This window comes from Vidua macroura, chromosome 3, assembly GCF_024509145.1.
Source record: "Vidua macroura isolate BioBank_ID:100142 chromosome 3, ASM2450914v1, whole genome shotgun sequence".
Taxonomy (NCBI): Eukaryota; Metazoa; Chordata; class Aves; order Passeriformes; family Viduidae; genus Vidua; species Vidua macroura.
Genome location: NC_071573.1, coordinates 47,543,380 through 47,560,273, shown reverse-complemented (window position 1 = coordinate 47,560,273; position 16,894 = coordinate 47,543,380). Strand labels below are relative to the sequence as shown.

Below are 16,894 nucleotides of genomic sequence, written 5' to 3'. Positions count from 1 at the left end.
CTGTGCTTGTCATTTATTGTCTATATAAACTTCATATTCTTTATATACATAAACACAACACAAACCTAAAACCATTCTGATTGGTATAACACTAGGAATTAGACTCTGAAGCATAATTTTTCTCTGAAATCATGGTACTTCATATGCAACTCATTATTTAATGTATAAAATTAATCAGAATAATATATATACTCCTTTCACATCTGCAGTCAATTTCAGGGCATCATATATGCACCTAATTATTTTAGTATTATTTTTGTTAAAGTAGATAAAGCAAAGATATTTTTAAGAAAATACATACTTGAAAAGTAATTTATGAAAAAGAAATCTTCAGCCTTTAACATGTACAGCTTTGAAATACATCCTACATTCCCTCCTTCTCTTATTTTTTCTATAGTGTGTATTTATATATGGTAACAATTCCACACCAGACATAATTCATCTCGGCTGCATGCAAAAATCTGAGTTTATGTAAAAAACAGCCTACAAAAGATCTGAAATTAAATGAATACTCACTTGTTTAGTCTTTGTTTTTGTAATGGTGTCCGAAATGGGTTTCTTCCTCTCTTTAACAGCTGTTTTAGAAAACAGTTCTTCAAACTCATGATAATCTATGGAAGGCTCTTCAATTTTTTCCCACACAAGTGAAGCACTAGAATCTCTAAAGTTAAGCAAAAGACCTATGTAGGGCAATGTCAAACTAAATAAGGTCATAAATGGAGGAATTAAAAAAATAAAATAGCAGCAATTTAAAAGTTGTTGTCTAAATTCTACTAGCAGCATTTTGATAAAAACTACAGTTGATTCTTCCTCATACTTCTGGGTTTTCTTCTTTTTTCATGTGTGATATGGTCAGGCTTATTTATATTCACCCACTCTACATGCCTAGGAATAAAAATAGACTGTATATAGGCTATAAAATGTACAGACATCGTCAGGAAGGGAAATAGAAATAGACAGTTATTTACTGACCACCTATGCAACAGTAGCAAGCACTTGCAAAGAAAGAATAAATTAATAATTCAATAACAGCAGATGGGTTTTATAATTACTACTCAGAGACATAAGAAAAATATTTATAAGGAAACTTTTTTCATGACCAGCAAAGATGTTTTACAAAAACCCCAAAAAACATCAAGTCATATCAGAGTAAGGGCTACCAGAATCACTTTATGCAAATAAATTGCAGATTGAATCTGAGTCTGCTGAGTGTACAAGGTGAAAAAGAAAGCATTTCAAAGTCACTGAAGAAAGGAAAGAGAAGGATAGAATGTGTTCAGCACAGATTCATCTAGAAGGAAAACACTACCAAAACTTGCAAGCTGCTCCAGAGAGAGACCAATGCTACTTCAAAACTTGAGGGGAATCAAAAATACGACATTTTGAAAAACATTTCACAGAACACTTGGTGGCACACCATCACCCCCGGATCTCTTATCCACATGTGTTATGTAGCCCCAAAGGACACTGAAAACGCTACAGAGCTTCCATGTGCAAATAACTTTTGCGCACTTTAAAGAAAATGGGCACCCTATTTACATATCCAACTACACATAAAATCCTACTTGCACCAATGTTCTCTCAAAGACCTATCTAGCAGGAAAGACTTTTGCTAATGATAATCAATACTATCAAGACAGTCATAAAGCAAAAGCACCACTCTACATAACTCTGACTTACCTTTTACTGTGGAGCTGAATTCTTGTCCAGTAAAGAGGCTTCATTGGCCGAGTAGGCTCTATTACGTGTTTCCTGCTCCCTTTCTCCTGATTCATTCCCATTGCAAATAAACCAGATGGTAATGGAGGAGGAAGAAAACCACAGCCCTGTGGGACTGCTGGATAGCTGCTGCCCTGGACTGGTGCTGGAAGGGGTGGTGTACTTCCAGGCAATGGTGGTGGGGCTGGAGGAGGCATCCCCAACCCAGGCAAAGGAGGGGGTGGTGGAGGGACACCAGCACCAGGCAGAGGTGGTGGAGGGGGCACAGCTCCACCAGGCAGAGGTGGTGGAGGAGGTGGAGGGGGCACAGCTCCACCAGGCAGAGGTGGTGGAGGAGGTGGAGGGGGCACAGCTCCACCAGGCAGAGGTGGTGGAGGAGGTGGAGGGGGCACAGCTCCACCAGGCAGAGGTGGTGGAGGAGGTACAGCTGAACCTGGAAGAGGTGGAGGAAGGGGTACAGCTGCACCAGGCAGAGGTGGTGGTGGAGGAGGAGGTGGTGGAATGCCCCCTCCAGGCAGAGGTGGGGGAGGTGGTGGCAGTCCTGCTCCAGGAAGCAGTGGTGCTGGGGGTGGCAATCCAAAGCCAGGCAGAGGAGGAGGTGGAGGAGGGACACTAGCTCCAGGTAAAGATGGTGGTGGTGGAGGAGGAGGTGGGATATCCCAACCAGGCAGAGGAGATGGGACTCCTGCTCCAGGTAAAAGTGGTGGTGGTGGAGGGAATCCAGGACATGGAAGGAGAGGAGCCGGAGGCAGTGTCATTATCTCCCCACTTAGCAAATGTGGAGGAGGAGGGAGAGGTGGCATCATGGCACCTGGTAAAGAGTGGTCCAGGTGTGTCACTGATGAGACAGCAGAAGAAGGGAGTCCTGAGCCAGGTAGAGGTGGTTGCAGTGGTAATCCTGCCACAGACATGGGAGTAACAAAGGAATGGCCATGTGCTCCAGACAGGGGGGCAGCCTGTTCAGTCGCTGGCAGTGATAGGGGAATGTTACATGTGGGCTCTGGGGGCAAGGAAGGGGGATGGTCACTACAAGTTACATCTACAGTACTTAGAGGCTGATGGGAAACTGTCATTTCAGTCTCTCCTTCAAATGCAAGGGACAAATCAACTTTGGGTCCAGGAAGAGGTGACTGCGGTATAGTCTGTACTGATTGGCTTGCATCCAGTGGCACTGAGATTAGCTTCGGCGACAGAATTAAGGAGATTTCAGAACAAAACGTGGGCTGCAGTTCTAGAGCTGGCAATTTCTGAGTAGGCCCTTCACTTTTGCCCCCTTCTAAGTGTGGTGGTGGGGGTGGCTGTGGCAGTGCACTGGCTGAAGGCATTTTATGTGTTAAATAATCCTCTGCTGGTGACGTTTGTACAGATCTCGCCTGTGACACAGTCCTGGGTATGGTCTCCCCTTCATTCCTTTGAAGAGTCACACTGCTGAGTTCCCCAGAGTCTGCATGTGCGTGCTCATTTTTCTGCTCCCTCCCAGCAGTCTGTACCTCTGCGGCAGGAAATTGTTTTTCTAGTTCTGCAATTTTTGTCCTCAGATCCTCAATAGTTTGCTCAAGTTGTTGGATGACACTGGCACGCTCCTCAGATTTCACCTCAAAAGCATCCTTTCAAAGAAAACAAATAATAAGCTCAAAAGAGGATAACATTCATCACTGTATAAGAATTAAATTTAGATTAAGAATATTAGATCAAGAATACTAGTATTCCAGAGGTTCAAATATAAGCTAGTTATGTCAAGACTTTAAAAAGTGAGAAAACGTTTTGGCTAGCTACATTTTAAGTGGAAGAAGATAGTTTAGGAAAATGACTTACTTATATATAACACTACCTTTGTCAGTACAAGCATATTTTAGACTGTGATTATACTAGTCAAAAGCAAAAATCAGTAGCAAACCCCCCCTCCCCTGCAAATACCCTGACTGTGAAAACCACCAACTGCTGAGCACAAGTACTGCAAGCATTTGCCTACACGTGGATAAGAAGACATGGTGGTGGAGGGCTCAACATTACTTTAATTCTGTTAATTGAAAAAAATGTTTAATGCTTCTTTAAAGGGATGACCATGAGTAGCAGACTCAGCATAGTATTGACTGCTGCATTTCAATATACACCTTAATGATACAACACAGATCAGGAATGCAAAACACTAAAAACACTACCTTTTAGAAAACAGATAAATCTCAGAACAGAATAATTATGCTTTTCTCCAGCCAATGTGACGAGGAAAGAAAAGAAGCAAGAAAAAATGAAGGGAGAACTTTCATCCTAATTCAAATTGGTATCTCCTCTGCCAAGTGACAGACTGGGATAGGAAAGATTGGAACCTGGAATGGTTATTCTGTATTTGACATGTTCCACATTTTTTATCTCTTTCTCTAAAGCATCTGATTCTGCTTGCTGTAGACTAAATAGATGAACCATTAACCTTAAAGGCACATTAATTCCTACAATTTAAAAAAAATATCTGTAATAAACTGTACTAAATGTAATGGATATGTGCTTTCATCCATACTTGCCAATAGAAGTAATCTTGTCCAAAAATAGCCATTTGTGCTTATTCAGGATTGATGAAGAGATAGACTTGACCTTACAACAAAAAAAATCTTCTAATAAAACTAATTTTCTAGCTGCAGACATTTCCTTTTTAGTACTTTTGTTTTTTCTTTCAATTTAAAATATTAGCCAGCACTTCAAGTATTTAGTTGAATTAAGATGGTCATGCAAAAGGTTTCACAAGTGGTTACAGAAAAACTTAAGTGACTTTTTATTTCCTTTTACCAAATCATATGCATCTCAGATGAGACCCTAGGCTTGCTTAATAGGAAATATTTCAAATATTCAAATTATAGGTTTTGTAAAGAAGCCTACAAATAAACATATAATTCTTGATATACCAGTTGCCTTGATTCAGTTCAGGAAAACATTTTTCTCATCTTTTGACACACGAAACTATTAAAAGTAATTTTTTCTTTCTGGAAAAGAAAGTTATAACTTCCAGCTGGGGATAATTAATAAATTATAATGTTAAACAATACTTAAAAAATGTTTCTGCAGACAATCTGTTTTCAGATGTAAAATTTCAATTTCTTACTTATCTTAGAATTTCTTAGTTGTCCTAAAGCAATCTCAGAAGTAAAACAGCAACAACATTTAAACCAATTATTGTTTGATTTTGAAGTACCCTTATCAAAAAACTTACAATTTCTTAGATTGTTTGAACTTTCTGGAACAGCAGTTTGAACCAAAGGTTGTGTATTACAACTAGGTCTCCCTGCCACAGGTTGACAAAAAAAAATGTAAAACAGAGAAAGGAACGTGAAAAAATGAATAATGAAGGAATTAACACGAACATAATAACAGTATAATAAGAAGGAAAAAAAGCTGATAAAGACATTCCCATTGCAAATTACTCATGGTACTTCAATCCATACAGTTTCCTTTAATAACTCTATACTTCATAGCAGCAACAGTTTTGCTGAAGAATTTCTTAATAAAGGAGAAATACAATATTGTTTATCCCTTTGTTTCATCTGCTCTTATCCGCCACCAGTCACCTGCAAATACAATAAGGCCTATCAGTTCTTCAAAAGGCAACACTACCAAAGGAAATGTGTTGATAGGATTATTAAGGTCACACACCAGTTTTCAGCTAAGATCAAATCCAGTTTCCCCAGACTGTAATTCTCCTAAGCTCCCATTTTATACTGTAAGAACATTCCACAAGGGTTTTATAAAAGATACAGTAAATTCATTTCTGCCATAAACAAACTGCAGCCAACAGGATTAGGCACAATATTCAATGACTCTGAAGAGATTTGCCTTAAAAATGGCTGATGTCAGAACAGTTCACTGTTTTAAACACTCTTTTACTTGGGAGATTAGATTCAACTTTTACCAAGAAAAAGTAATTCTTGAATACTGTAATTCTACGTTAGCTGCAGGAAAAACCTAGAATCCACTCTTCTGCAAGACAATTTACCCTGCAGATAATGAAATTTCTTTCAAGAGAAGAACTATTTTATAAAGTCTTTTTTTTTTTTTTAATAAGCAATGCAATGAGATGAATTAGCAATTCAGACAAGAAATGAAACTGTCCTGATGAATTCAAGGGGCTGTTTAGCCATGCCCTAAGAAGCAGCATTTCTGCTATCCTCGAGATACGGCATTTCAAACAAGCTGGTGATTTTCTATCGTGTTATACCTAACAATCACCATCGTATCCAGGTTTTCATAGAAACAGCATTAGTATGAACAAACAAGACTCTGATGTGAATGAAGAGATATTTATCCAGAGGATATGATGTACTTAAATTTATTTGGTCTAAAAAACAAGGAAACCAAAAGCAAAACAAAACACAGCCCCAGTATTTATGTGTTTCAGTAATTATTTTAGACAGACATTTTTCATTTAGACTTTTAAGATGCCCTCAGAGCAGTTTAATTAGATTTTTGCCTTTGTCCTAGTTTAAAGTTGACCTCTAGATTTGAAAGGGCTTATCAAACAAGAAGGAAATCAAGACTATATAAATCCAATCAGAAATGAAAATTCTACTATTTTCTTAGAGAATAATCAAGGGAATACTTAATTTTTCATACATGTAAAAGATGGTCAAAAGCTATTGACAAGGATCAGAAAGAAGACTGAGATTAAAAAACCCACACACACACATAATGAAAAAAAGCTTCATTTCCAATCCAGGGGACAATTCCACAGCAGAAACCTATGGGGTTTTAAAGAGATATGAGGAAACTCTGTCTTGCCTAGAGTTCTTACCCAGGACCCAGGTACTGTGGAACAGTCTTCTTTCTGTAAAGAAAGAAAGAAAGGTGGAAGCTTAACCCTTGCTTTATCCTGGTGGCTTGAGTATGAAAGAGTGAGCAGGAAAAAAACAGTTCAGAGGTGTGTGGCTATAGAGCAGTGCCCAGCATTTCTCAAACAGGCTGTACATGTTCCATGTGCAATGAGTTGGATGCTCAGTCTGGGACTGATCTCTTTGGCTGCGCTGAATGGATTGTTTGTACATGGATCTGGAAATATTTGCTTTGCTGGCTAAAGGTTGTACACTTGGATCTGCACATGTACATTACATAGAATTCATTCCAATCTTGTCATGTTTTCCACATGTGCATTTCAGATGTACAGCATAAAGCTGACCTATATAGATAGAACATGTCCAGGATCTTCAAACATGTAAAAGATCAGAGTGCAGCTACCTCCTTCTACGGAGCTGACAACCTAGTTTGTCAGGTGAGTGACTGAAACTTATATAAATTTCCAGGCAGGAAAAAACCCCACATCTGTAAAAGTTAGCCATAGTCTATGTATGTATATAATACATATATGTGTGTCTGCATAATACACTTGTCTATATCTTTCTAACTCAGCTTTCATTCACTTGAATGCTTTATGAACAGTCATAAAGTATCTTTTTTTTAAAAAAAATAAACATAATGACAGTTCTTGTCAGTAATTGTGGCATATTTGAAAAATAAAGGCATATTATAGCTTAGTTTTAGAAGTTAATACCTTATACTATTACAAGTCAAAAAGTTGCATCAGCAGTTTGACAATTTTCAGCAATTTGTCACTTAGAGTCATGAAATTTCCTCTCTGGATGGAATTTATATTTAGATGATAGGATAATATTTGCTTTGATTTCTCTCCTTTTTTTTTTTTTTTTTTTTTTTGCAAAAAACTTCACTTTTTAGTTTCTCTACATCACAATTTACGAATCTACGCTGCTACCTAGTTGCAAGAACACACAGGAAATAGAAGCATACAGTTAAACAGAATTAAGATGGCAAAATAAGGCCCCTCAGGTCTTCTACTAAGTGTGCCTGGGAGCAACTGGTGGCACTGGTAGTGCTGCAAAGGAACGTGGAAGGATGTTCTTTCCAACTGCTCTGTTAATAAATGCTGCTTTTCTACGCGAAGTGAAACATTTTTGAACGCGCACGCTCACCGAATGGCACAAAGTAGAGCCACAGTAAGAATTTAATTCAGTCAGAGAAATGTGATCTCTATTCAGGTTTCTCTCTTTAAAGCTGTCTCATTTTCAAAGCTACTTCTTGCAACTGCAGATCAACCTTAAGAAAAGGAGACACAACATTTAAACAGGCATTTTTAGTGCTACAGTAATTGGTAAATTTATACTGGTGGAGACTTGATTGACATTCATACAAAATAGCAACCATCTAATTAATTCTCACATTTCACTTAATCTCAAGGTCCATTGTAGCATTTTATTTTTACAGCAGTAGAAATTGAGTCAAAAGTTGGCAAACTTGCCAATAGCATCAGGGAGAATTGCTGACAGAGTAGAATTAGTACTGGATACTAGTTTCTTCCTCAGACTACCTGATTAAACCTTTTTGAGTGAAACTTTTACTATTCTGAGGTTGCACAAGGGGTACACTTTTTCACAATAGCCCATCTTTCTTCCTACAACTGCAAGGAAGTGATGCAGAGGTCCCCAGTATAGCAATGAACAAGGAAGCCCTGAAACAAAAACAGTGTTGTGCATTGCCCTGTCTGAAGTCATAAAACTTATTTGGTGTGAGCTACTCTCCCACTCTGTGAAACATTGCAAAAGATGGATTACACCAGCCTGCACAAGGCTGGCAATGGACTAGGTAGCTCTTCCTGTCCTAAAGAGCTGAGACAGGTCTAATCAACCTGGTGGTTTTGTCACACCTATCACGTGTGACAAAAAAAACCCAAACCATTGCATACAGAGAATAATAATTATTGAAGTTCAAATAGTTCAAATAAACTAACAAAGAATCAACAGGGAACATACACCTTTGAAGAAAGATGCATGCATTGCAAATGCTGACTTGGAAAGCTGGAAGTCAGAGGAAAAAAGAGCTTAGTTTCTTGAAGTCTCTGTTCCTGAACAGTTTGAATTCCTTATCCCTGAGCTAAGCATATTTCAGAGGATAAGATCTCATTTCTTTACATTACCCATTTAAATAAATAATCAACTTGAGATACATCAAAGATTGAAAGAGTTTTCTCTCTTTAAGGTGTAACTCTTAACTTAGTTGGAAAATAACCTTAGGCTATCCCCAGGTTTTACTATGATAGAAACCTCCAAAGAGTTTTCATAGACTACAGACAAGACAAGGTAAAATGAAATCCCACAGAACCACTGACCAGCCGAGAAGATGCACAGGAGTCAAATTTAATTTCTGTGGTATTACGTAGTATTACTTTAAACTTTCACAAATAACACTTGTGGAAACTTAACCCTCACTTTATCCTGGTAGCTTGAGTATGAAAGAGTGAGGAGGAAAAAATACAGTGAGAGGTGTATGGCTATAGAACAGACTCCAGCATTTCTCAAACAGGCTGTGCATGTTCCATGTGCAATGAGCAATGTCCTGATTATCTAGGCTGAAAAACCAACCAAAAAGTCCCTCTCAAATTTTGAATGTTTCTGTCCTGGCCTAAACGAAATTTTATTATTAGGGAGGCATGAAAAAATACTGAAATAAATAAGACTTAAAAAGGGGATTACTATCTACATATCTTAATTTAGCTCAGAAATTCATTTAACTATCTATCACTCATCCAGCATAAAACAAGCATGTAAATGAGACTGGGTACTGAAAGAAAAGCTGAACTTTATTAATTTTAATATAACATTATGTTACCTGTTTTAGTTGTCTTTTATTTGTTGTGCTGTGGATTGCAAAGAGACTGCTAGTGCAGATGAAAAGATTACTAGAACCTAGCCACTTAAGTCAACAGTCTATAAGCAAGAGGTACCTTAAAAGTCACAGATTTCCTTAAAAGTTGGGATAAAAACTGTCTGGATTTATTTTCTCCTCAATATTAGATTGCTTACTGAAATACCTAACACATGATTAATTGCTTCCTTTCTTCTGTCACCTGTGTTTTTTCTAAAGTATTTCAACTATGATACTAAAGTGTTTGGTTAGTTTTCCTGTGTATCCAGGCCAAGACAACAATTAATCTCATTATGTTAAAACATAAAATCTGGCATACCTTGAACATTACTGCATTGACATATTAGAGAAAGGTGTTGAACTTTTTCACCCCAGACCTTTCCCTGATTTTCAATTCCACTTGAAACTGTCCAACAACCTGGAAAGCAGTCACTGTGCAAACTAATTCTATTATTATTTTCATGCTCTTTATATGCAACAATTTTAAGCTTTTATGCTAGAAATAACAATATGGATTCTATGAGCCAAAATGTGAACATTAATGGTTTAAATTTTAAGGGCTTGGAATACCTTTAAGCTCTAGTAGGGGAGATCAAGAAAGGTAATGACTTTTCAGATGAGCTTTGCCACATCCTGATAAGCAACTGTCCAGAGTATGATACTTCTACACAGTACTTGCCCTTTTCATCTAAGAGTTCAGCCAGACCACAAAATGGGAGGTTCACATGTTGCTTTTGTCTTAGGCTTCCAACAGGGAAAAGCAGCAAAAAAAAAAAAAAAAAAAAAAAAAAATCCACAGTAAGAATAAATCTTTGTAGATACACTGAAGCATGAACCTACTACTCACAACAGAAAAGGTTTGGAGAAATGGAAAGAGAGCCTCCACATATGTATCAATGAACATGATGAAGGCAGGGGCCTGAAAGTCTCTCATCTTCCTTAACTCTTTAAAAGTGTGAAAGCTATATTAGAAACAAAACTGTATCACTTTGAGTGAAAGAACCTTAAAATAGTCAATCAAAATAAAGTAATCAAAAATGAGCTTTAAGTATTGAGAAGTTAATTAAAATCTTTCTGGTATCATGAACATTAAAAAAAACCCAATTTGTATATTTAGAAAAAGTTGAATAATCATAACTAGTAATTACACATTTTGAAATATGCAAGTTAGTCTTTATAAATAGTTTTGGGATTGCTCTCTAAAGAATAAATACAAACTAAAACAGGTATTCAAAATACAGAAAAGGAAAAAAAGTGTTTTTACTGCTTTTATTTATACTAACTTAAGATGGAAAATGTAATAACTTTTTGATCTAAATGTAAGTAGAAGATAAGATGGTTACTCTGTCTTGTATCCAAAGAGTAGAAATTATTCTTAGCCTCACTTTTAAGTTCTCATTTAGGTTTGGCAGTATATAATTGTTTGGTTTTCTTTCTTTTCTTTTTTTTTTTTTTTTTTTTCCTTTTTCTTTTTTTTTTTTTAAATTATTTAGGGCATTTTTAAGTTAAATGAATGCTTATTTTTACTAAGAAAAGCATTTCTTATCTCTCTTCTACATAGAGGGTCCTGTAGAAAATCTCAGGATTTACACCACTAAAAGGTAGCACCTGGTATTTAATGCCAAGAGAAATATATAAGAAGAACTTGAAACAGTTCTCACTTTTGTGTGAAGAAGATCTCTCAAATAGTTTAAGTACATTTGCCAAACGAAATGTCCTGCTAGGAACTTCCTGCTAGGAAGTTTTCTGTTCACATACTGATATGTACACACACACACAGACTTCCACACATACAATTTTTCAAACTGCTTTCCTGTATTTCATGTAATTTCTTCATCTGTTCTCTTCAATTTCTGTGGAATTCTGTTTCAAAAAAGCTTGAGAAGTAAATACTATAGTACCAAAAATATTCTACATAATCCAAGTATGGGATGTTACCATTGAACAAACAAAATCTGTTTTCACTGGTCTCCAAAAGATAAGAGAAATTTTGTAAGTAAATAATGGAACTTACAGTACAAATTGTATTTTAGTATAAAAGGAGTTTATAGATTTTCATCTGAAATATGATTTCTGGTTTAAAGACTTTAAGAAAAAAATTGTATTTTAATTATTAATGAATACAGCTCATAAATGTTGCTCTAACCAATAATGCATAGATGACATAAATACTACCTCAAATTTATTTATTTTCGTGAGCAAGAACGGTGAGAAGTCAGAGGAGAAGAAAGTAAACAATTTAAACAGAATTTTCAATGAATATATAGTTATCATGCATTAGCATTCACTGCTTCCTAAGGGAAGTTACAGTATTCTGTTATTATTTTACAAGAAACTCACTGTAAAAGGCAAGAGAAGAAATGCATTAATGCTTGGAACCAAACACAGACAGAAAAGTGATAATTCTCTCTGTGTAATCCCTATTCCACAGTTGTCCTTTTTCAAGAAGTGAAAGTCTCTCATATTATAGTCAAGGGTTTAAAGCATTGCCAAACAATTCTTGTTAAAATATTTTCTCAGTTTTACTCTCATTCTCCTTTTCCTCTGATCAGTTATTGCCCAAACCCTAACAATGGTGCTGCATGTCCAAAAATTTGTACCTAAAATGACAAAAAACCCCATCTTTGTCTAAGTATAAAGCACAGTCAGAATGGAAAAAGAAGAATGCCCATTATGATAAAAGGATGCAAAATCTACATTATTACTATTGTTGTTATTATTATTAATATACATTCTCATAAAATCTGTGAAGAAGAAGCTGTGAAATGAGATTAATTACAAGAACTTGACCCACAGTTTCTTAAGAATTTTAATCAATATTGAAAAGACTTGAATTAGGAAAAACTCACAGGAAATACAGGTTTTTAGAGCACACATTTTCATCTCTTTTAGCTGTTATCAAAACAATACATCAGAAACAGAGCAAGACTTGCCATTTTATCACAGACTAGGGAAAGCAGAAAATACATACCACCATTAGCTCATACCCATACTCAGAGATGAGCAAAGTCCTGAGAAAAACCACCAAACATCAAAGCTAACCTTGCTTGGAGGAGGGCATTAGTGGAAAAGAGTTTGTACATCATGACCTCCTAATGTCCACTCAACACTGAACTATGCTATGATTTTTATGTTTCAGATCTATGATATATGGCTGTCTCAATAAAAGTGGAAAAAGAGAATAAAGAATCTGTAACTGAGCACAGAAGTAAAACTTCATCTTGACATTAAGAACACAGATTAGAGAAAACAAATTTTAGTCTCGCCGTGACTAGGAGGAAGAGTGTAAAAATGGGTTATTGTAACTCCACTGAAAATAATGAAATGTATTGTTTCTTTTAAAAAGGCAAATACTGCCTTCAAGCAAATAACAGAAGTCAATCCAAGTATTGTGAAGTCTGGATACAATATAAAACACTAATATTTGTTCTGAGAATTAACTGCTTACATTTTTCTACCACACAGGCATGACATTCTATACTCCTGTTTTTTTCGTTTAAATATTTAGTCTGTGATTTATATTCTATGTATTTGTCAATTAATTATGTCTGATGCAATTCTTTTCCTTTTATTTTTTTTAAACTTCTGCCTCATCAGAACTAAATAGAAAATGGGTTCACAATTGTGGTTGAAGAAACAAATTTCATCTTCAACAGAATATTGAGCTGTTTATTTAAATGATAGTAATTCATTGATAATTTTTTAATTATCACTTCAAAGGCAGTCATCCAGAAGGCTGGTAGACCAAACAAAATGTTTTCATTTCACTGGTTTTAAAAAAAAAACAACTAACTAACCAAAACAACAGTGACAGACCAGCACTTTCTAAATATTAAGTGTTTTGAGGAGTTGGGAAAATAGAGGATCTGTTTTGAGAGATGCTCAGATTGCTAAATCTTGGTTAGATTAAACAGAGCAAGTGTATGTACATTCTAAAGGCTAATTTATTAATTAGCAGAAAGCCACTCCTTTGACTGGGACCAAAAAAAAAATTAAAATTCCCGCTGTAGGGTGTCTGCAGGGCCGTATGGGAATGACTTGCAAGTGCCTTGCAATCCATTCAAAAATACTTAACTGCCATCTAGTGGCTAAGCAAGCGGACTTCTTTAGGCTGTCCCTCAGACTCTAAAGTACTTCTTCCCTCGTTTCTGATATTTCTATTTGTCTTCTCGTCCTTCTTTCATGACCATAGAAACCCCAACAGTATGAGATGACAGTATTTAATTACAAAGTGGCTACTAGCCATGTAGGAAGCAGCACAGTCTAGAATGGACAGTCTCTGTTTAAGCTATATTAAAGTCTCAACTCCGAGACTCTCACTTCTTATGTCAAAAAGCTTAGTTAATTTGCCTGCTACAGTTTTAGGAAATAAAACATCTATTTGTGCTTGTAAGGCTTTCTGAAAACAAACCAAAAAATAAACCTGAAAAAGGCAGCACTTTTCAACTGAAAAGTAACTCCCAATATTAAGAATCTAAGAATTCCATCAATAAAACTTCAAACTTCTGCACAAAATTTATGTTTCATGAACATAAGATACTTGAATTGCACTTACCTTGTCCTGGAGTTCCATAAAGTTAAATTCTCCTTTACTGTCTTTAGCAAAACACTCTGCATTTCAGCAGATCCCATGACCCTGGCAGTAAAGACCCTGCCAGGTTTGTATCATCTCGTTTCCTGCAAACTTTGTTTCCTTTCTGCATGTTTCTGATAAAATGTCATTTACTCTGAATGCTAACAAGAAAACACCATCTATCTACATATGCTTCCCAAAATTCAACTGCTTAAATCTAAGCTACGCAATTCTAACACTGGATCTACAATTAGAATATAAGGTCCTCTACATCACATATTACAAATATGGGTTTACATTTTGCAAGATAAAAAACCCAAGAGAAATACCTCTGAGTTTTTTAAACTTTTTTTTCAGAATTTTGGGTATGCTGGCATGATATTGCAGAAAATTTACATTGGTACAGTTCTTAAAAGATGATATACAATTCTATTTACTATCACTTGATTCATATGGAAACATCCAAAGCTATTATCTTTTGTCATAATCCTTTATTTCCTCAATGAGACAACTGTATATAATAGATCCTTTTGAATATGTCATATATTTTTTTGGTTGGATTTTTTTTACCCAAGTATGCAACTTATTTTTCCCTGCTGAAATCTAAGGCTCTGGCAGTCATCTTTGTAGGAAAAGAATTGTTTTAGAGTAACTATTCATTGCTTCCTCAAGTTTTCTCTTCCCCCTTACAAAAGTAACCTGTCAAAAAGCAAAAGGATGGAAGGGGAATGACACTTCTTCACAGGTTTTTTCTTAAAAAGTATCTCAAGAAAGAACATGCAGAATCAGGCAGTGTTAAAAGTGCCACAGCCACAGAGCTGTTTGTGAGCCAAAGAGGAAGAGTTCCCAATTTTCCTCGGGTTCCTGTTGAAGCCAGGGGTTCACTAGTCTTGTCTATAGTTGGCCTATGTGCTGATGAAAACCATGTGACACCAAAACAAAACAGGTTTTATACCAGACTACAAGTTGATAACAGTCTAAAGCAGGTTTATAAAATCTCACCTTTTTAAAAATTCTTTTTTGTATTTCACCATTTCAGACTAATCTTTCATCTACCTTCTTTATCTTACCTTCACCTACAAAAAATAATCTCTGAAATTTCTTTTAAGAGAAAGCTTTGGGCAGCATGCATGTTTCTGAGACAAATTCTAGTGGTGACATTTTAAAATAATGAAAAGTAAATTCCAGTCCCACCAATGTTTTATACTTTTTAAACAGACTGATTATGTATTTATCTTAAAGGATTTCAGAACCTTTTTTCTTGTATTACTAAGTGTCAAAATTGGAACATTTCCAATATCACTAAGCTATTACCCTAAGGAATTATAATAAGTCATAGTCAAAAACTAGCATAAGAAGAAAGGTCCCTACTGAAAGAGGAGTTATGAGTAAACTGGGGTGGTTAGGAATATTCAAAAGATACCCTCCATGAGTCTGTTTTTTATAAAGCAGAAAGTATCTTCAAGATGACAAAACCTGGCCTACAATTTATTTTTTAAGATTAGCACTCTTTCTCTATGATATTGCTGGAAAATATGCCAATAGATTATGCAGTAGAAATCCATCTTCAGCACCTCAGAACTGCCAAAATTTTGTCTGACTTTTAGTACCAGTGGAAGTGCTTGGAATTCCAAAAAGGTATATAATTTTGGCTGAGGATTTATTTGTTGGGTAAAATGTGATGAACCAAACTAAACTAAGACAGAAACATTATGAGCATAAGAATTTTTTGATGACAAGCTTTTCTGATGTAAATATAGTTTTAAAAGTCAGTGTAAACTATCTTATAACTAAACTGCTAGAGACTGCAGCAGTCTTGCAAAACCTCCTCTCCTGAAGTGGGATTACAAGGACCAGGCACAAAGTGGCATGAAGTATTCATTATATCTGGATGCTGACAATTAAATAGATGTAATAAGGACTTTGTTTTTAGATTTGTGTGGTCCACAGAATAGACTCTCATCACAAATGATCAAACATAGAATTTTAAAATAATTTTTTAATATGGTGTAGAAGACAATGCTTTTAAGTGCCTTTCAAACAACTTTAGGTTTCTGGCTCTGTGTCCCACTACTAACCAAAGCCTAATTTACATTTACTCATTTTACAATTAAAATATTCTTTTTTCCTTCATCTTTTTGCTAAGAATCTATTTTTACCTACCATGTAAACAAAATCAAGCTACTCTGAAAAGGGAGTTAAAATGTAACAAAAATTGCGAGGATAGTACAAAAGATGAGGGGTACAAACAGAACAGAAATTGGCTCTTGCACAAAGCACGGCTGTCAAACTTAAAGATCAGGTTTGAAGCTGGAGTTTCTAAATTAGGCCACTCAATATTTCTCTTCTTCTTTCACTAAAGCCTAACAAAACGTTCTCTGTTCGTACTGGGAAGACTAAGCAGACATCGTTGCTATTTGGCATTTCAAAACCAGGACTTGAAATGGCTGCCAATTTTTCTTACTTTTCACCACTTAACAATTCCTGTATTAAAAGCAAGCACACCCCCACATCCTCATTTTTTTGTAGCTGTAATTTAGAAAAAATAGATATTTTGCACTCAAAAAAACACTCTTAAAAAAGTTCAGAAATTATGCTGTAAAACATGTAGATTATCTATAAAATTATAAAGATAAGGAAATGGAGAGGATATATATGAAGAAACCCCTTCAAGTGACAACGAAGTATACAATCCAGGCTGTATTACTTATGCATTTAATTTAAAATTGTTCTGATTATTTTTGTTAATTGTTTATCCTAAATTAGATAATTTATCATCACATCATTTTACAATTGTGTTCTGGCCAACAATCTTCAATTATATGAATAGTATGTGGGAAATGTCTTTTCCCAGAGAAAGGAGAGGGAAGATGTTTGTAAGAAGACTTGGTTGATCATTTTACATTT

The 16,894-nt window shown here is 35.6% G+C and overlaps 1 protein-coding gene across 1 annotated transcript in view; it reads right to left on the bottom strand.

Moving 5' to 3' along the window:
* Positions 1–16,894, bottom strand: part of FMN2 (formin 2) — a 152,963-nt gene that overhangs the window by 99,520 nt on the left and 36,549 nt on the right. The window contains exons 5-7 of the mRNA XM_053973973.1: positions 2,153–3,326; positions 1,681–2,071; positions 517–661 (exon numbers count right to left, since the gene is read on the bottom strand). Of these exons, the coding sequence (XP_053829948.1) occupies positions 517–661; positions 1,681–2,071; positions 2,153–3,326 (1,710 nt within the window). The remainder of the gene's footprint in view (positions 1–516; positions 662–1,680; positions 2,072–2,152; positions 3,327–16,894) is intronic.